This window comes from Corapipo altera, unplaced genomic scaffold (assembly GCF_003945725.1).
Source record: "Corapipo altera isolate COAL_440 unplaced genomic scaffold, ASM394572v1 54, whole genome shotgun sequence".
Lineage (NCBI taxonomy): Eukaryota > Metazoa > Chordata > Aves > Passeriformes > Pipridae > Corapipo > Corapipo altera.
Window position 1 is genome coordinate 4,173,317 of NW_020884902.1, and position 21,079 is coordinate 4,194,395.

At 40.0% G+C, this 21,079-nt stretch overlaps 1 protein-coding gene across 3 annotated transcripts in view; it reads left to right on the plus strand.

The window, feature by feature from the left end:
* The window catches only part of COL4A4 (collagen type IV alpha 4 chain), a 69,854-nt gene that overhangs the window by 43,138 nt on the left and 5,637 nt on the right, over positions 1-21,079 (plus strand). For 2 of the 3 annotated variants that reach the window (XM_027650597.1, XM_027650599.1), the window contains 20 exons: positions 233-301; positions 1,217-1,321; positions 1,840-2,058; positions 2,970-3,131; positions 3,747-3,917; positions 5,100-5,243; positions 5,613-5,720; positions 6,005-6,183; positions 7,295-7,358; positions 7,893-7,967; positions 8,431-8,538; positions 8,741-8,848; positions 12,658-12,729; positions 13,522-13,650; positions 15,424-15,531; positions 16,010-16,165; positions 16,780-16,878; positions 17,183-17,191; positions 18,625-18,756; positions 20,494-20,610. In XM_027650597.1, coding sequence (XP_027506398.1) covers positions 233-301; positions 1,217-1,321; positions 1,840-2,058; positions 2,970-3,131; positions 3,747-3,917; positions 5,100-5,243; positions 5,613-5,720; positions 6,005-6,183; positions 7,295-7,358; positions 7,893-7,967; positions 8,431-8,538; positions 8,741-8,848; positions 12,658-12,729; positions 13,522-13,650; positions 15,424-15,531; positions 16,010-16,165; positions 16,780-16,878; positions 17,183-17,191; positions 18,625-18,756; positions 20,494-20,610 — 2,334 coding nt within the window. The remainder of the gene's footprint in view (positions 1-232; positions 302-1,216; positions 1,322-1,839; positions 2,059-2,969; positions 3,132-3,746; positions 3,918-5,099; positions 5,244-5,612; positions 5,721-6,004; positions 6,184-7,294; positions 7,359-7,892; positions 7,968-8,430; positions 8,539-8,740; positions 8,849-12,657; positions 12,730-13,521; positions 13,651-15,423; positions 15,532-16,009; positions 16,166-16,779; positions 16,879-17,182; positions 17,192-18,624; positions 18,757-20,493; positions 20,611-21,079) is intronic. The other variant, XM_027650598.1, reaches the window with a different exon arrangement.

The following is a 21,079-nucleotide window of genomic DNA, read 5'->3' on the forward strand; positions in this document are numbered from 1 at the left end:
AAATACAACTGTATTACAACAATTTGAAATATAACCAATATTATATAGAAAGTGTCAAGAAAAATGTATTTTATGATTCTCCATCAAAACTTAAATAATATGAAAATAACAATGTGCATAATTTCACATTTGCACATCTAGTTGGTTAGTTCCACAGAAATATTACAGTAAGTGTTCAGACTCCATTTATTCTAAAATTAAATAGGCCAGTTTCTTCTCCCTCTTGCTTCAGGTGAAACTGTCTGCATCACATCACCATACCCTGGAAATCCAGGTCCCCCAGGTTTTAAAGGTGTTCAAGGTATGTTTATATATAGGAGAATTTTTGATTTTAATAGAAATTTAGGTTGCTAATTTTAAAAAAGAAGGTATCCTAAAAAGCTACAGTATTCCACTTTTTCAACAGATACATGTCTGAAAATGTAAAACTGCAAATACACAGGAGTATAGTCATCTAATAGAATCAAGGGCCAGACAGCTGCAGTTTGCATGATCAAAAGGTGTGCAGGCTGCCTCCATAGAAATAATTAAATGAAGGTAGTTTCAAACTCTGTCCTGCCTCAATTAAAATGCATGAGAGAGTCTGTAAAATATGCAGAGGGCTGGAGTTGGATAAGACCTGGAGTATGTACATCTGGATACTGGGAAAAAGAGATGTGCAAGGCAAAGATATGCTGCAAGGCTGTAATTTCTAAAACTATATTGCTCATGGCAAGTTGAAATTGAGCCCTAAAATCTGAAAACTTATTACCATTATTTCAACTTTTTAAACTTAATTGAAATTCAAAGAACTCATCCAGGAACTGGCAAGACGTTTCTTGTGATCGCCTCCAAAGCATTTGAAATTCCTCAGAAAATCCTGATCAGAAGAACTGGAGCTGGTGGATTTTCAAGCTCCTTAATATGGTATTACCCAGTTCCCTGACACCAGTATTGTGGGTGGGAACAAAAATTTATACAGACATGAAAGAACAGGGATTTGTGTATTGAGCTCATCTGCACCATTCCAGAAGCAGGATATAGCACGGGAGAGTATAAGAACTTGAGCTGACACCTGTCATTCACTGGGTTAATACTGTTGATGTCCTGTAACACTGAAATGTTATAGGAAAGATTTTTTTTCTAATTGACTCTGGTGATTTGCAATCTGCTGTTTATGGAGCAGGGAGCACATTTGAGCACTCTGTCAGTTTATGTACTTCTTTTTCATTTTCAGGACCAAAGGGTTTAAAAGGACTCCCTGGGCATCCTGGACCAAATGGCTTTGAAGGGCAAAAAGGCCGTCGAGGCAGGCCAGGAGCAGGAATCCCTGGGCCAGAAGGTGAATTGTGCTTCTCTTAATCCAGGAGACCTGCTGGAAAGATAGCTACCATGGTAGAATGCTGTAGGATAGAATATAGAATAAAACACAAACTTCAACAAAAGCTAGTGGAACAGGAATCTTCACCAGTATCCCTTTCTTTATTCCAGCTTTGCAGGTGCTACAATAACCTAAAGTTCAGTGTCCAGAGAGGAAATATTCTCAGAAAACTGAGAACAATTAGTGAAATCTTAGGAAAGGGAGTAAACTGGACAAGAGTGACAGTAGTCAAGACAGATGCTGCTCCAAAGAAAACCCCTGTCACTTCCCACAGGAATTACCTCCTTCAATCCTCATGTATCATTAGCTATAAATGAGAAACCTGAAATTTAATGTATGATGTCATTTTTCTTTGCAAAGTAATAATTTAAATCTGGTTACATTTGGATTATAATATAACAGCTTGGGGAGAAAAACAAACAAAAACCCAAACACCTCCTGAATTATGCCTTATTTGAATTTAAAAATCCTGTCAACAGGCTTTCGAGGCACAGCTGGTGATCCTGGTGATCAAGGTGAAAGAGGATCTACAGTTGATGGTAAAAATGGCCCTCCAGGTCCACCTGGCATAGATGGTCAGAAAGGTCTTCCAGGTGACACCACATATGGCCCTCCGGGAATCCCAGGCAACAGGGGACTGCCAGGGCCCCCTGGTGCACAAGGAGCAAGGGGTAATCCAGGCATTCCTGGGCTTCAAGGTATGGGCCAGTTTTTATGAAACAGTTTATGAAACATTTTGTTAAAGGAGAAAATCTGAGAAAAGATGGTCCTAATTCAGATAAAACTTCCTCTTACCTGGATCCATCATGGTGACTGTGAACAGTACACCCTGATTTTACATTTACATTTTCACAGTTTAGGTTGACCAGCCAGTGAGAGGATCTGCACTGCAGGAAGAGACAGATGCCTTTACCCAGTTCATGGAGTAACATGCAGCTTCCTATTCTTACTATTACTTGCTGTCTGGTGCCCATCTGGGCTTGGGGCTTCCTGCTCTGCCACACAGATAGTCCATGCCTCAGATTGTTTAGTCAAACCTGAACAGACTGGAAAAGGGCAGGAGAACACTCAGGGAGAGAGGGGTGAATTTCTTTGCCCAGAGTTATGCAATAAAATCCTCAATGTCTTGTGCACTACACTCCTTGCTTCTGCAAGGGAGTTGTGCTGATTGCTGCAAAGAGATCTCCACAGTGCATTTCCTTCCCACTTTACAGAGGATATTGCTGTTTCCTTTTTTAGGTCTTCCTTTTACCCAGCCCTAAGCATTTCCACACATCCTTCTGTGCAGGGAACACCTGTAGAACTGACCCCAGAGCTGTGTGCCTGGTGCAGGCCAGTGAGCTCCTCCCACTGTGCTCCTACTCATCAGAAACTATCATCCTTACCTAGAGATGAGGGCTGAATTCATATCTGTTCCTTAAAGAAAGGAGCTTTCCACAACAGCCAATTCTAAATTGTAGGAAAGCACCAGTTTTCACAAACTGCAAAAACTAAAGGACAATTAAGACACTACAGTAACTGAACATGTACATTTCAAAATTAAAATTAGGAATTCTGAGGGATGGTGAAGAATGGAACTAAAACATTTTATAATACTGTTTTTTCCCAGGACAACCTGGCACCCCGGGATTTCCAGGTGCCAAGGGTTTTAGAGGCCCAGAAGGTGACATAGGAGCACCAGGCTGTCCAGGCTTCCCTGGTCCACCATGTGTCACAGGTTTACCAGGGCCACCAGGACTCAGAGGTGCCATGGGCCTGCCAGGACCTCAAGGTATACCACATCCATGGGGTTGCCTCACAGCACTAAGCTTTGCACATATTTTCTGGCAGATTTCATCACACGGGGCCTGCCCATTTCTGGGGGTGTACATTATATTTTGCACATTTCTTTAAACTCAAGAAATGTAGAGTGTCCATCCCAGATATTTCCCAACTTTCCTTTCTTTCCCATGGTGTTCTTTAACTGGCCAAATCACAGTGTGCTCACTATTAGGTAACAAATGGAAGAGTTAACTCTTATTCTGTTGTCCTCACAGCTTAACTGAGCTCCTGTCACTACTGTGATACTTTTATCTTCCTTATTCTTAAGTGGAATAAGTTATTTAGAAAGAGCTAGGAGACATATATATCAAATGTATTTACAAATTAGTAGGGATTTTTCACTGCTCTTCTACTGATATGTCTATCACTAAAGAAATACAAGAAAACAAACATTCCAAGTGATAAATCTAGGCAGGGCCAGGATTCCAACATGGTAATAAAGCTTCCAAGTAATTTTGCCATGTTTGCTGATATTTAAATTTATACCAAAACTTTCTGCTTTTTAGATACAATTGCTGAACCTTTTCCTGCATTTACATACATAGATTAAAGCTCTTTTTCTCAGGTTTACCAGGCTTTAAAGGTCAGAGGGGAGACAGGGGCCTAGCTGGGCCACCTGGAATCAAAGGTCTGAAAGGTTCTCCAGGCTCACAAGGTCCCCCAGGTCCTCCAGGCTCACAAGGACTTCCAGGACTTCCAGGCAATAGAGGACCTGCTGGTTTCCCAGGAGAAACAGGTCTGTCAAATATCCTGCAAAACACCTCATCTGTCACATCTCTTGTAGAGAAAACTATTTCTGCTGCTGTTAACACTAGGAAGTACTTTGCACCCTCCTTTCTTTCCAGCTTCAAGAATAAGACCCTGCAGCAGGGTAGAGTCAATTAACCATAGCATCCCTTGTTCTTTCTCTTATGATAAAATCAAAGGGATGGAAATAGTTCAATGCATGTTGGTGCATCCTGATGCTTTAGCTGTTTTACAGCACTGACCTATTTTCATCTATTATTTCCTGGCTGTAATAGGTTGTAATATGCTATAGTAACAACAATATGTTTAGACATTGGCCGATTTAGGAGACTGGTTAACAGTGCCTTGGGAGGCAATTCTGAAGGGCAAAGAAGTCCAGGAAGGCTGAATATTCTTCAAGAAGGAAATCTGAAAGACACAGGAACAGGCCATCCCCATGTGCTGAAAGACGAGCAACAGGAAAGATGACCAGCATGGCTGAACAGAGAGCTTTGGATGGAACTCAGGAAGAAAGGGAGAGTTTATGAAATTTGAAAAAATGGCCAGTCAGCTCAGGAGGATAAGGGTATCATGAGGTTATGCAGGGAGAAAATTAGAGGGGCCAAAGCACAACTAAGACCTCGATCTGGCTACTGCTGTAAAAGACAATGAAAACGTTTCTATAAATACATTGGCAACAAAAGGAGGGCTAAGGAGAATGTCCATCCTTTATTGGATGGGAAGGGGGAAACATAGTGACAAAGGATGAGGAAAAGTCTGAGGTACTTAATGCCTTCTTTGCCTCATTCTTATGTAAGACCAATATTTCTCTGGGTACCAGGCCCCTGAGTTGAAAGATGGGGACAGGGAGCAGAATGAAGCCCCCATAATCCAGTAGCCACATGCAAGGTCTGCTGGTGTGTTGGGGGTAACAGCTTGGGTAGTAAGTGTAGCCTAAATCTCCAGGAGGTGGCAGCAGGTAGGGGGAGAATGTTTGTTTCAAGGGAATCTGGGTTTCAAGAGATGTTTGATCTTGGCATGAAGCCAAGCTCCAACTGTTGATTCTCTACCTCTGCTGATTTCCTAAGGAGTCCTTCTGAACTTCCTGCTTTTGCTTTATACTCTTCCTTAGAATATGACAGTAACAGTATAAGCAGACTGAACATGTAAATAAAGCATTTCATATTACCAGGAAGCAAAGGGATTCAGGGACCCCAAGGATTCCCAGGACTCCCAGGAATACAAGGCACAATGGGAATCTCCGGTGTAAAAGGCGAAGAAGGAAAAATGGGTCCACCTGGGCCTAGTGGAGAATGTGGGGATATAGGAATAAAAGGTTTGTAAAAATCCACTTCACTCTGTAGTTATGTTGATGCTGTGTTCAGTTTTGCTACTGCTGTGTTAGGAATATATTTACTTTTTATAGGGAAGAGAATAACCATCTCCAGGGTGCAATCACAGGCAGTACACAATTGCCATCTTTGGAAATCTTTCATAATTCTGATATAATATCACCTGGGTTACTACTGAATTACCTAAAAAGCAAGAGAAGTAGGATAAATTTTGTTAGCAGTGAGCCTGATGAAACAACTGAGAACCACATTAGTATTTGAAGACTTTCTCTATTAGTGAAGTCATTACTAAAATAATTTTCAGGACGTGTCATTCATGAGATATACTTATATTCCATATTTTTGGCTCAAAGGTGAAAGAGGGTCTCCAGGAGACAGTGGCTACATTAACATCCGTTTAGAGAAAGGACAAATGGGAGACCCAGGGTTTCCTGGTGAGAATGGATTTAGAGGTGAAAGAGGTAAGTTCATAAAATAAAGCCCTGGATTCATAAAATAAAGCATGGACATACATTCATCTGCTATAAATCACTGGTTTTCACAGGTAGGGACTCATGGCTGCAGAAACACCCAGCAACCTTATCATGTTTATAGATTCTTAAAGTAGCAGGATAGTTTCCTTGGACAATTACACAATGCACAGAGTGTGGCAATACACAGTGTGAAAGCCTTGCCATAATCAAAATAAGTGACAAATAATGGCTTGACTTCATTGGTCATTATCTTGATCTGCAATTAACTTCAGGTGAAAAAGGCAATACTGGTTTCAGAGGCACCCGAGGATTTCCAGGGAAGAATGGTGTTCCAGGACTGCCAGGTGACCAAGGTGACACTGGAGTGATGGGGTTTCCAGGATCATTGGGTTTCCCGGGACCAAAAGGCTTTAAAGGAATTACAGGTTTTCAAGGAGAACCAGGTGACCAGGTAAACAGAGTGGTAGTGAAATATCCTGGACTTTGCAGTTATCTCCTGCCTCTAAGAAATAGGATGAAGGGTACATGTACTGTACTCACCTATTAGATCTTCCCCCTCAGAAGAGACTGTCAGTATAGGAGGAAATGTAAATTGCCTAATACCTAAATGCTTTGATTACCTTTTAGCAGGAACTGTAGTTGGAGTCAGCTAAGGGCCTCTCCCAGCTGCATGTTCTGAGTTTGTTCTCTTGCCACTTGGTGGAAGTCCAGGCTACACTACACTAATTAGGGGGGAAAAAACAGATGCACCATCAAGCTTTTACCATTATTCCTAAGAACAGATTGCCAGATCACTTACCACAGAGATCATAACACAGCAGCAGTATAATTAGGAGATTAATATGTAGCTGCTCCTTCATATCTTGCTGTGGCCAAGCCAAGAGACACAGCAAACCAAGTCACCTCTGGCTGCAGTGCCAGTTTGCCCCAGGCAGACCCCAGGCAAGCAGTACTGCTCAGGAACAAATATACAAACTCACACATATATATACAGATATAAGGTACAATTCTTCACTTCTTGTGTGCTAGGTAGGCAGACAGTGAGATTACATGAAGCATAAAACACAGGGTTTTTTGGTAAAAGGGACATATTTTTGCTTGATTTGTATTGTATGAAATTTCTTTGAAGAGATAAGGTGTGATTTGCTGATTATAGGTCATTATTTAAAAGGAAAAATAGGGAAATATTTAATTTTTATTGTTACAATACAACATATTGCTGATTAATGTTTATAGCAAATTTTGGGTAACATACAACAATATTTGATATATTTTTATGGTACCTTATAATCAAATTACTTAGGCCATCTGTGAGGAATTTAAGCTGTTTGAGCCAAGAGTTAGAATAAAGTATAAAAGCAGAAATTCAAAATTATTAGCAAGTCTAATCTACAGTTTCTTGGAAGTGTTAGTGGTCAGTGCTAGACATGTAACAAAGACAACATGCTTTTCTGTTGATCTTAAGATACAGTTTTTCTAAGAGCACCAAATGCTCTTATAGATTATTCCTGCTACACATACCATATGTCAAACATTTTTATTTTGTTTTTTAAAAAAATCAGGGTGACATTGGCTTACCAGGAATCCCTGGAAATCCAGGACTGACTGGCCCAAAAGGATGCAAAGGTAATGAGTTTATACAGATAGGCTTTGAAAAGAGCAATATTGTTATGATGTGTGTGCAATAGATGGCAAGGACTCAGTAGAAAATATAATGTCACTTCTGTCCTGTGTTCCCTTAAAACATGAGTGTAATTAGAAACAAGGCTGACTTACCTGACAGCAAAAATTGCATTTCAGTATACCCTGTGACAGTTTTTTCCTTTAAAAGATGATCTTACTAATTTAGAAGATAAATTTCTGTCCAATTTCACAGAGTTTAAAAATTCCATAAAAAACCATGTACAAATCCATTCTTATGGATATGGAAAATTAGTCAATATCCATTGACTAATTATTGATCAGTTATCCAAGAGAAAATGCAATCAAGGTGAACTGTCATAATTTGCATGGGCCAAAGCAATTTTCATTCTGTGTTCTCTCAGTCCCTTTTATAGCTGTTAATATCTACTAGTATTCTGATCTTACAAAATCGTCCAGCTTTGCTTTTGTGGATGAAAAGGATACTTGTATAAAATGGAAGTTGTTGTACCTTCACAGGTGAGAGAGGTGACCCAACTCCTCTGCTTGGTGCACGTGGTCGGAAAGGGGCTCCTGGAGATCCAGGATTACCAGGTACCTCTGTCTGACTGATGAAAGAATCGGATTTAAGACCTTGTTTTCTCTCAGTTTTGTTAGCAGAGAGGGAGCTCTGCTTCCTGTGCATACTGAGTGGTTCTATAGTGAACCACAGGGACTAAAGAGACATCCCAGCGTGCAACAAGCGTGGCATGAGCATAGGAGGTGGAGTCTACTGGGGTGCAGTACAGCACTGATGGACACAGCAACACTCACTGGAATCAAACCTGGCCTGGCTTTCTTGTGCTGGCCATTTCTGCTCTGTCAGGTATCACCAGTGAGGTCTGTACAACTCACTGCTAATAGGCAGATGCAAAGATCTGAAATATTTGAATAAGATTCTCTTTCTAGTCAAGTAACCCTTTACTGAATTTTATATTTTTTAACTTATCATGAGATGAAGAATGGGCAACTTTTAACAAATAAATGCTAGATTACTCTTTTTTTTCTTTTTTTTAAGGACTCTGTGGATTCCCAGGGGAGAAGGGTTCACCAGGAATCCAAGGACAACCTGGAGGGCCAGGATCCAAGGGTGACCCTGGATATCCAGGAATACCTGGATTACCAGGTAACACCAAAATTTAAAAAGTAGTGTGATAGCACTGTTGAGAAGGCCCCTCTGTGGAGGAGGCTAGAGAAATCAGAGATATTAAGGGGGTGTATTGAAAGCTATTTCTGTGCCTATAGACAGCAGAAATTGTCTGCTCAGTCTCAGAGAGCAAGACTTAATAAATTTGCATGATCACAGATTATTTTTTTTCCGCTCTCAGGAGCTACAGGTCCTCAGGGATTACCAGGTGAACCTGGAGAAAGAGGGAAACATGGAATTTTGGGGCCTCCAGGATTGCAAGGGTTACCTGGATCCCAAGGCAGAAAAGGTAAACAGTATACAGTGCCATTCTAGTGGTAATGTAGCAGTATCAAACATAAATACCCTTTTAGGAGGAAAAATGGAAAAGGCCTAAGTGTGACCATGATTTGGACTCTGGTCTCTTAAAGTACTAGAAGAATTAAGCCAGTTCCCATCACCTTTGAAAAGTAACATAAATGCTACCTCAGAAAATTGAGATACAATTTAAAAGGAGAAAGGTAGAAACAGAGTCGGGCTCAGCTGAACTCAATAGCAGAACTCAAGAAAAAGGAGTTTGCAGTAATTCAGTTGTTTCACTTAAGTTATGCTGTGTTCTACATTTTCACCATGGAGTGCCACTGTTACTCTACAAACCCAGCAGACTGCTATGGACAGATTTGTCTAACAAACTTGTTTTAACAAATTATGATAACTTCAGTTGGTTTTTGTTGTTGGTTTTCTTGTGTTGTTTTGTCCCAAAACTGAATTTTGAGGGATTTAATGTAGAAGTGTTTCCTCCAAATCCTAATTCACACTTCTCACAATGATTATTGTGTTTAGACTGAACAGTAGTTCATCTATAGAGTTGTTATTGTTGGAGAACATGATTAACTTTTTCTATGCTCAGAATTGAAATTTTAAGTTACAGTAATAGTCCATGAAGAAAGTTATCAACTCTGTATCCTCTCTCGGTTATATTGTGTTTCATAACCCGTTCCAGAACAGGAAAAATATTAGTGATCCATATACAGAAACCACAGTAAAGTAACACTTGGAGCTGTGATAAATGGTTAGAGAGAACAACAGATCCACTTTTTCAAATTCAGCCTAAGGAAAAATCAAGAAGTTTTCTTATAAACTACTGAAAATGTAAATGAAAAATGGAAACCATTTATGATTGTCTGCAGTAAATAAGTGGTGCTGATTTAAACTGTCATGAGAGATTCCCTGCTGGTGCATAATGTCCAAGAGAACATTTCAGTGTTGCAAACAATATTTGCTGTAACAAAGGCAAAGATCTGCAGTGGCAGGGATATCTGAATCGAGAAGGGTCAGAAAAACCACAAAACATTCTTCTGCTGAAAACTTCTTCACAGCAGATGGACTCTTTACTTCCTGTCATAAGTGATCAGACACTTCTTCTCTATATTGTGCAGAAGTTATTCCAAGTCTTGCACAGGAACATAAATTAACACACGTGCTGCAGAGGGAAAAGTTCAGTTCCAAATAGTGGTTCATTAGACACCGAGTTGCCTGCTAAGCCTGAGGATTCTATATATTGCCAGCATAGTTGAGAAGAAGGGTAACAACTTTGAAAGTATACCTAGTAATGAAAACAGAATGGTATTTGTATTTCAATTCAATTGGAGAATATAGATCTTAGAGCTGTTTTCAACAAGTGTTGTTGCCAGCATTAAAAATGAAATTGGCTGTGCATAGCTAAGTACAGAGCCTTGTCCGTCCCACTGGTTCTCATTTACATGAAAGGCCTTGTGCCTGAAGAACTTGAGGATTTTTAAAAAATTAGTTAAACAGCATCTACCAAAGCATAATACCATTTTCTTTATTACAGTAGTTTTACTAGTTAAGGGCTTAGTCTGGCAAGCCTTACTTGTCTGAGTAATCTTTGATGAAGAAAGTAATATTAAGAACATCAGCAGAATGACTTATAGAAGTAGAAGCTGAATTGGGCTGTACAATACAGAAACAGTAGTTCATGCACAGGTCAGCCAATTCAGCTGTACCTAGAAATATGGGACTATAGCAATCCAAAAATCTAGAATTACAAGTGCTGATATTATAATGGATTGTTGGCAAATGTGTCAGAAATTCCCTGGAAAGCAAGTAAACCAAGCCATCAATCTTGCCTGAATGAGTCAAAGATCAAAAAAGTTTTAAATGGTGACCTGGGGACCAAAATTAGTTAGGAGTTGGTAATAATTCTAAAATACCACTGTTAAATTCCCCAAATGCAACTCTTACATAAATTTGAAAATGGGAACATGTCCAAAGCACAAGGAGGCTACAGAAAGTAGGACTTAAACTTAGAATGTCATGAAAAGTTAAAGAACAGTTAATTAAGGGCAAGAAGATATTACAGGTTAGATTACTAGTACCCCACATTATAAAGTGGATTACACAGAGAGTATGTTATAAATGTCTTTCAGGTTTTCAAACAATCTTCTGGATTTAAATTTTTTCCAGTCTGGTGTTTGCTACAGGCTGGAATTTTTTTCCTTTTCAATTCATCCATTGTTAAATTTTAACTAAAATAATTCAACAGTTCCTGAGGGCAGAGCTATATGATTATAATTTTTGATGTGCCTGTTAGAGAACTCTAGTGCCTTTTTATTTTTCCTTTCTCATATGACCCATCTGTGAACTAGGGACCTTTAAATCTGGCAGATGAAGTAGTTGATGAAGGGCATTTGTGTTGCTGTTCCTACAGCAATTTATCTCTGCCAGATTTGACCAGTTCATAAACTTAAAAAAATATGTCCATTCATATGTGCTTAAGTAGAGCAATAAGATTCATTCTCTGGATATATGGCAGATTGTTGTGCTACAGGACATGCTGGGATCGAGCACCGGCACCAAGGCACAGAACTTACATATCTTCTGTGCCAGGAAGGAGCTAGACAGGGAAAAGGAGACAAAGACAATTCAGACTTGTGGAAAAAAAAACCCAATGCAACTGGACTGGGAATCCTGCATGACAGGGAGAGGAATTGGTGGGGAAGGAAATGTGACACTGATGAGCAGCAGAGGTGGAACAGAGACAGGAACAGGCACTGTCAGTATTGTTCAACTTACTGGTGATCAGTGTCCACTCCAATCTGTCCCTCTCTGGAGGAAGAGGCATCCCAAGTCCATTGCTCTGTCTGAAACTCCTTTGAAACCTGTGACCAAATGACCCATCAGTTTTGCCAGATATGTTCCTATCACCAAGTAAGATACTGTATGTTTTCATATTTAATAATTTATATCTACCATTTAGGAAATTTTAAGTGCTGAAGACATGGAGATATTTTTACCCTTCACTGCAAACAATAAACACAATCTCAAATTAGTTCAACTTTAAAAAAATGGATGAAAAAATACCATCTCTGTTTTTAGCAATTTTCAAAAAAGCACAGATTATAAAGCAATAGCTGTATCTGACTAGATTTAAGTCACTGTCATCTAGTGAACATACTATCACATGCCATCATGTCTTAATTACAGATTTGTTGTCTTCAAAGACTTTGTGCTGTTCAGTTCAGAAAAATTTTGTAATAGTGTGGTGCAAAAAAGCAGAGTTTTCTGTGCGTAAACTGCAGGACCAGAGAAAAGAAGCTGAGTGAAAATTTAGCCTCTTTTTAGTGTAGACAGATTAAATTGCACTTACATTTTTAACAGAAGCTGTAAAGAAGTTCCAGCTTTAAAGGTGCTTTAGGTGGTGTCTGCAACCCAATCACGAGGTCGTGAAGGGATAACACAACTAACTTTGGACAGGTTAACCACATGTATCAGTAGCAGCCTAGACACAGACACAAGTTCACTATAAATTAGCCCATACCAAGCTTTCTACTGCAGACTGCAGTGTGGAAATACCTATAGGATTGAAAGGTATGTTTTCTGCTTTGATATGAAACTGTATTCTCATTGCTATTTTCAGTTTGTTCACATTTTCCTTTCCAAAAAGGCTTCACCTTCATTTGCCAATAAGAATCAAATTCAGCAAATACCCCATCTTGATCCAGAATGTGTTGTCAGATTAAAAAAAAACGGTATAGCTTTTAATTGTGACTTTAAAGGATTATTGTGGCACCCAGTCATGCCTGTAATACCTTTCAGGTCTTCCTGGACTTCCCGGACTGGATGGCTTGGATGGACTAAAAGGTCAAAAAGGTTCTGCAGGAGCTCCAGGTAAAGAAAGGAAATAGCAATGTGGAACAGAAAATCTTCTCTTAAATGACTGAAGGTGCAAGGAGTGGGGCGTGTTATTTTGATGTTTGCCTTGCCCAGAAAATATCATTAAAGCTCAGACTAAACTTTCAAATAGAATCTAGAATATGCCTAATGACACACCTGCAGTTATTTGTGAGGAAAACTTTCAAACTTTCATTACTCACATAGTTTTGTTGGAATGGTTCAAGGCTGTTTATAAAATTAAGATGTTCAGTGCAGATGATTAAAAGGAGAGCCAAGTCTCCTTTTTTTTATATGTAAAAGATGAAACTCACAAATTAAAAGGAGACTTGTGAAATCCCAGCCCCATTCTTTAATGGGAGTTGTGCCACAAACTTAAGGGGAACCTGGATTTCACTCACACTGATGTATTTGCAACTTTCAAAATGTGCTTTTGAAGCATCATTTCAAAAAACAATGCTTACCATCTATCTACAGTTTACAAATATATGCTGATAGGTAATTAAATTTAGAACCATGTAAGCAGTTTACATTTCAAGTTACAGACAACAGTGACACAATATAAAATAACCCCTGAAGAAGAGCATTAAAGCAAAGAGATTGCTTTCTTTGAAAGAGATGAATTAGGGCCAGATTCAACAAAACTCTATCCAGCTTCCAAGAGAGAACCAGAAAAACAGCACTAGGCAACCCTTGCAAGGAGGAACATCTGCAGCTGGTATTTCTATTCTGCACATCTGTATTTGTACTCACTGTAAGCTTTATGTACATAATTGTTTTCTTATAAAGGTCAAAGTGAAACAGGGCCTCCAGGATACTCAGGAGAAATTGGACCAAAAGGAGACAGAGGTGAACCTGGATGGCCTGGTATTTCTATTCCAGGCCCCCCTGGAGAAAGGGGATTCCCAGGATTCCCAGGTAAGAAAGGGTTTTCTCCTTAGTGCTGCTTTGCAGAATTGAAATGAAGCTCATACAGGCTCTTACCCTGCTTAAGATGAACATTACACACACCCAGAATATTCCCTCCCTAAAAACATTGCTGTTGTAATAACACGCTGATGTTTCCTGAGTAAAGATACAGAGACCCTGGGATTTCTTGTTTATTATGTTACAGGAGAGAAAAGAATAGAAAATGATGGACTTGGACAGACTCAGGTAACCTCTAGGTAGGGTTGTCTCTTGGGAAAAAATTCCTTAAGAAAAAGAATGCAGAAGATTTGGTAGTCACAGAACTACAGGAAATCTATCAACTATTACGATGTAAATGCAAGATGGCACTGCATCACAAGATTGCAATGATTATTTAAAGAGATTGGTGACATAAGAATTACATAAAAATAGGAAAGAGCAAGTGTTTGAGGAAGGGCCACTGAGAAAGTTAAGAGGTTTGAACACCTGTCCTATGAGGAGAGGTTGAGGGAGAAGAGAAGAGCCTGCAGAAGAGAAGGCTCGGGGGAATTTATCCATGTGTGTCAGTACCTGATGGGAAGGACACAGAGACAGTTTCTTCATAGGGGTGTCCAGTGACTGGACAATAGGTAATGGGCACAAACTGACATACAGGAGATTCTACTTAAATATAAGGAAAAGTTTCATTTTCCTATGAAGGTAATTAAATATGGGAACAGCTTGCTTGGAGAAATTATGGAAGTGTCTGTCATTGGAGATACTCAAACCCCAGCTGGACAGAGTCTGAGGCAACCTGCTCTAGCTGATCCTGCTTTGAGGAGAGGGTTAGACTAGACAGTCTCCAGAGGTCCACTCAAGCCTCAGCAATTCTGTGATTAGAAGTGACATTAGCTTTATGCTGCCACAGTGTCACATAACACACAGAGGAAAAATAGCAGGAGGAGAATTCTGGTGAGGTGAATTATTCTAGGATGAAGACACAATTTTTTTTCAGTTTGGTTACTAATTTGTGATCTGGAGGAGTCAACAGAATGTTGGTGTTGAGGAAAAAAGAGAAAGTTTAATTCTGAGATGTATTAACACTTCTTGACATAGGATAGGCAAGCCTTCCATGGTGTACTGTGATCAGCTTTGGCAAATTAGGGAGTACTCACTAGAGAGTAAATGAAAGGGTGGGGTCAAAAGCAAGACTGAAGAAACTAGACTTGGCTTTTTTGTAGAAAAGAGAAGGCAACAGAATGTAACATGCATGTTAACAGGCTGTGATTGTTCAAAAGTGTTATGCAGAGGATAGTAACCTGTAACTCTTTCTGCCTGTAACATATAAGGGCATTAATGTCTTATTTTCCAGAAGTCCAGATTACAAATTAGGAAAAAAAATGCATTTAAGGCTAGTACGTTCATTTTGTTCTGAGGTTTTTAGGAATCAGTTGAACTCCCTTATGCTGGGAACAATCTGTGAATGCTTATCCTGTTCCAAGCAGAATGACTTCACAGTCCCCACTCACCTTATATTGTTGTGACATGCCAAAGAGCAAGGATGCATTCTTTAGGTTACACAGATTTTATGGGAAGAATTAAAAATTTCAAAAGATAAATATTTTCACTTTGACAAGATGGCTTCATTACCCTGATCACTGGTATGTTTGATATACAAGTGAGAGCATACATCACCTCCATGACTTCACATGTCAGCATTCTTTTACTTAGCAACTTCTGTCTGTGATCTAAAAAACCTTTAGATAATTATTTTCTTTTCAAAAAAACCCCATGATCCTTTAGGTAGAAGAGGACCTGTTGGACCCACTGGACCTATGGGAAGATCTCCTGATAGTGCTTCTCCTGGTCCTCCGGGCGATCAAGGACCACCTGGCTTAGATGGCATCAGAGGTATTAAAACTAAAAATACCAATTTTTATCATATAAAAAACCCTGAGGCTACTAGGAATTACAGGGTTACTGTCTGTGGAACAATGTATAAAAGTGCATAGGGAACAAAGAAACCCATCAATATCTCAGTGCATACATAGAGAAGGGAACACTGGATAGAGCAAGGACAAAATACAGATCTCCAGACTAAGCAACATAGTAATAAATCTATAATATAAAATATAAATATAGAGAAACAGTATTTTAATGCATGTACCACTAACTTGCTGCCTTTTGCTTGCACAGAATCTAAACAGCTTTGGGAAATATTCCTATTATTTTCTTCCTTATAAAGGCCAATGTTAACATTTCCCAAAACATGCAAGGGCTGTCCTACATCCTAGGGGAAAAAAAAAACAAAACAAAAACCAGTGGAACAATGCTATTTTTAGATGTTTAAACTTTGTGCATACATTAAGGATAAAGTTCTATTACACAGGTCATCCTGGGAATCCTGGTCCTCCTGGAGAGACCATCTTTGTGCGAGGAGATCCAGGCGATATCGGCGTTCGAGGGGCACCAGGTAATCCTGGGCAGCGAGGACAACAAGGAGCCAGAGGTCTTCCAGGGAACCAAGGAAGAGAAGGCCCAAAGGGTATGATGTGAGATGTTTTTAACTACAGTGTGCACTTATGCCCAGCCCCAAGCAACTGAGCCTTGTGCCCAGGGGATTGCCATTGGAGACTGGGCCAGGTAGGAGGGGCAGAGGCTGGACATTTCCTAGCTCTGCCTGGTTACCTACAGATAAGATAGGATTGGGGTGGAAGGTGAGAATAGAGACAGATTCACATGCACTGCTTCCAACAGCTTGTTGGAAGACTTCCCTACCAATCTAAGACAGTAAAATATTTGAGTTTGCCAAACAGGCAAACCTTGATGCCTCCTTAGGGGTCTTGAGAAACTATGGAAAATGCAGATGTGTTTGAATTAACAGTCTCACATCTACCTCATATCAATAGCTTTGGACTTTCAACAGATCCTTTAGTTTGAAAAGAGGAATCTGGATATTCTGTTTCTTCCACACACTGTAGAGAAATCCCATCTACACCAATCACTTCCAGTCTCTACAAACAGAAAAGTCATAAATTCTAATTCAGCTCAGGACCAGGGAAGAGAAGAGAAAGCGAGCATTTCTTTCTGGGACATTACAGAGTTGAAGTGTCCTAAGCAGCCAGACTTCATTTTATTTATGTTTGGTTTTATTTCCAGGTCCTATGGGGATCCCTGGCCCACAGGGTCCACCTGGTGCTACAGGACAACCAGGAGATCAAGGTTTTCAAGGAAGACCTGGTCCCAGAGGTCCCACAGGTAGTTATGAACCTGTCACTCATTGTCACTCAAATGTAACTTTGATCCTTCTATTCATATATAATCATACTAATGTTTACCTGCATACAGACAATTTAAACAAGCTCAGAAAAAAAACCCACAACTGCCAACTTGATTTCTGATTTGAGTAGCATAAAAATTTCTGAACTAAGTATTTGTTTCTAATGTCACCTCATGTAAGTGATTTCACTTCTCATTCCATTCTTTAATTTACATGCCTGAAACTCACTTCCACCTGCACCACAATGGCCACAAACTGCTTTCCATTTTTCAAATCCTTCAGGTTTCATTGGTAAGTTCACGACTATTGATTATTATTCTTTTTGTGGGACCTCCCTTATGTATAGATACATTCAACTCTTATTAGAAGGCATTTTTGGTGTGGCTGCCAGGAATAGTAGATACTGCTACAAGGACAAAGTTCTAATACCTGTTTCACAAATAGCTCTAGCACCAATATCATGATAGTGCCGTGTTGAGAAGTCCCATGCTATAATGTCAATTAGAATTGTGAAATATCTTGTTTCTAGTTAGAATTGGTTTTTTGGTTTTCACTCAAGATGCTTTTCTAACCAAAGGCTTAGCAAAAGCTTGAATCCTAACATTGGATTACTACAGACACTAAACTCTTCATCTGACTGAATTATGTTCCAAAATGCAAACAGGCAACAGCTCCCAGTAACTTTCATTATATAAAATGTGGCTATCCTTTATTTTTGTATATATGATAATTATTTTAAATGTCTATTATGGGCTAGCTTTTTTGGCCTGCTTATTGATGGTCCTGCAGCAACAAAATAGGCAAAATGCTATAAAATTTTACATGTGCTAAGGTGCTTGCACTGAAGTTGGGTAGAATTTAGGCTGTAAGTCAAATTAGTTTGGGGCATATTACGACCAGAACTGTACGCCAAATATTTGAAACATAGAATTGTTTAGCTTGGAAAAGGCCTTCAAGGTCATCAAATCCAACCATTAACCCAGCACTGCCAAGTCCACCACTAAACAATGTCCCTAAAGGACCACATCTACATGTCTTTTAAGTACCTCCAGGGACCCCCACTTCCCTGGGCAGTCTGTTACAGGGCTTGACAACCCTTTCCATGAAGAAATATTTCCTAATATCCAATATAAGTCTCCCCTGGTGAAACTTAAGGTGATTTCCTCCTGTTACTTGGGAGGAGAGACTCACTACAAACTCTCTCCAAGTAACTGTAAAGAGCAGTAGAGTCTCCCCTGAGCCTCCTTTTCTCCATGCTAAACACCCCCAGTTCCTTCAGCCAATCCTTATAAGGCCTGTGCTCCAGCCGCTTCCCAGCTCCATTGCCCTTCTCCGGACACACTCCAGCACCTCAATGTCTTTCTTGCAGTGAGGCCCCCAAAAATGAACACAGGATTTAAGCAGTAGCCTCACCAGTGCCCAGAACATGTGGACACTCACTGCCTTGGCCCTACCATTGCTGATACAGGCCAGGATGCCACTGGCCTCGCCCACCTGGGCAAAGATCACATCAGCTGGCTTATGCTGGCTAATGCTTGCCATGCTGTTAAATGCTATGCTAAAAGACTAAGAGTAAAATTAAAAGCAGTGAGACTTTGTAATTCCAGGTTTTAAAATACTGAAAGTATTATCTTGAACACCAAAGTCAGCTCATGTTTATGTTGACTTTTCGCATGAGAGCCATTAACCAGTCTTCCAATTCACTTTCCTGTTACATATTCCAGGTGACCCTGGTGAACCAGGAAAAGTAGATGATTCATGCCCTAAAATCCCAGGCCCTCCTGGGGAAGCAGGGCAAAGAGGAGAGGATGGCTCTGCAGGATTACCAGGGCCAATAGGCTACCCTGGACCCCATGGTAAGCTCATGTTTTGAAACTCCCTGCACTACATTCCCTTTTCCTAGGCCAGGGAGGGCAAAAGCATGAGGCACTGTTGAGAAAAGAGTTCTTCAAATGGTATTTTTCCTTTTTCCCAACAAATGATAAAGCAATGCCTCAAACCACTTCCATGGTTTAGACATATTTGAAGGATGTTAAAAGTATACATGCTTTAAAATTTAGCAGTAATGAACCCCAAAGCTCTGCTAACCAAAGTCCTAAAAAGACACTGAAGTCAGAGAGGCAGCTACAATAGTGCTCTTTATCTGTTAGAACATGGAAAAGTTAGCAGAAAAGAAAACTGACCAAGGAGATCTTAAAAAGAAATTATGAAAAACTGAAACATTCTTCTGACAGATAAAAAGAAAACAAAGGTGATGCTGGTACTGACGATTCCAACAGAGAGACCATCTTCATGGATATAAAGCACAGCCTGTCTGCAGAGTGTCTTCAGTTTAGATAGTGGAATCCCTCGTGTGGTTTTAGGTTTTTCCTACTTGGGAAACTGAAGTTTGTTGTAGTGGCTGCTCTGGACATCCAGTATCTCCAGAGGGAAAATCCGTTATATTCTTCCAGGAGATTCCATGCAAGAGTTTCTGTAAAACCAGGTGATATAATGACACATATTTGTACTGGTTTTATGAAAGAAAGAAAGAAATACTTAGTAATGCTTCTCCTTTCATTAAGATAGGAGAAGTCCAATTTTCTTCTAGCTTGGAAGGCAAACTGGAAGTTTTACTGGCAAAAGCAATGTGCTTTACTAGAACTTCAGTGTGCTTAAGCTTTGGCAGAATAACTGCGCAATCAACATAGAACTGCTGTTAATTGTTTTGACTGGTTTAGGTTTTCTTAATGAATCTAGTAAAAAATAACACGGGGAAATTTTGAATGTTGTGAGACAACCTTGAATTACTCAGTCTGCAGGTTGAATAGCAAAATCTGCAAGGAGTGAAACACACCATTACTGAGAAACAACCGTGGTGGGTGCTGGAGACACATCCTCATCTGAAAACTGGTTTTTATCAAAAGAGGAAAACCACTGCTAAGTGCAATAATACCTGACAAGTGTAAATATTGAATTCAGATTATGTTTTAAGTAGCCAGTGAACAGGCCCATCACTATCTGTGCCCTGCAAATGAGACAAAGCTTTTACTGTCACGGCCACACCTCATCTGCTAATGTGTAAAAATATATGGACACATAAGAAATACAGAAAGGTGAGGACAGCAGGAGCCTGAAAATGTCTTTACCCTTTCCCCCGGATATAGTTCAATTCTGCGGTCCCTCCCTGTTTTGTAAGTACTCCAATACATCCCTTACTTCAAGGAGAGTTCACTGTGTGTTCTAAGACTTTGCTGAATTGGGTTCTAAGGGATGAGTTATAGCTCATGAGACAGTACAGATCCTGATGGCAATTCCACAAGAGGCTTGCCTGATAATGTTTGGTAGGGAGTGCTTTAATATCAACTGTAAATCACAAAGCTTCTGGAGAGAGGATGTAAAACCTTATCAGGAGCTGCTGTTACTAAAGTCATGCCTCTGAGCTACTACTGTGGTCACAGAGTGGGTAAGTTGTGAAAAGAATTACCAGCAGAAAGGGGTTCTGCACCTCCCTGGCCTGGTGTCTTTTCTGTGACTGGCCCTTTGTGTTTGGACAATGTATAACCTTAAATGCAGCCACATGAAGGAAAAGCACATCCTTTGTATTTATCTAGGAGGAAAAGGTGAAGAAGGGTCATGTGGCCTGCCAGGTCAAGATGGCTTACCAGGGGCACCTGGACCACCAGGTGACCAAGGGAGCAGAGGAGAGCAGGGATATGCTGGGCCACAAGGTAAGAATGGAACATGACTCTGGGGGAGAGATGTGTGAGATGATGGATAGACCAAGTTTCCTCTCTACTCCCCCAGTTCACACATGGATGCATCCACCTCTAGCCTGAGATTCCATGATGCTTTTCCCCTCTCTCAGTTCAAACACTGATATAGAGACATTTGTGAATTATTTCATAACAAGACTTGTTGGAAGAAAATTTATCTCAGCATCCATTATTAAGCAGAAAGGCAATTAACCACAGAGGCTCAGACAGCACATATCAATAGGCATGCATCTCTGAGTCAGGGCTAATGGGGCAACTGTCTGGGAGTAATTAAAATTGTATTTTAACTGTGACTGCTCCTGAATAAATGAAGGGTTTAATACATATGTGAGGAAGGGCCATCGACTGTTACTGCAAAGATTCAAATTCTGTCCAGAAAAGTCATCCTACTGAGTAAGTCTGGGAAATCATTGCCCACCTCCGT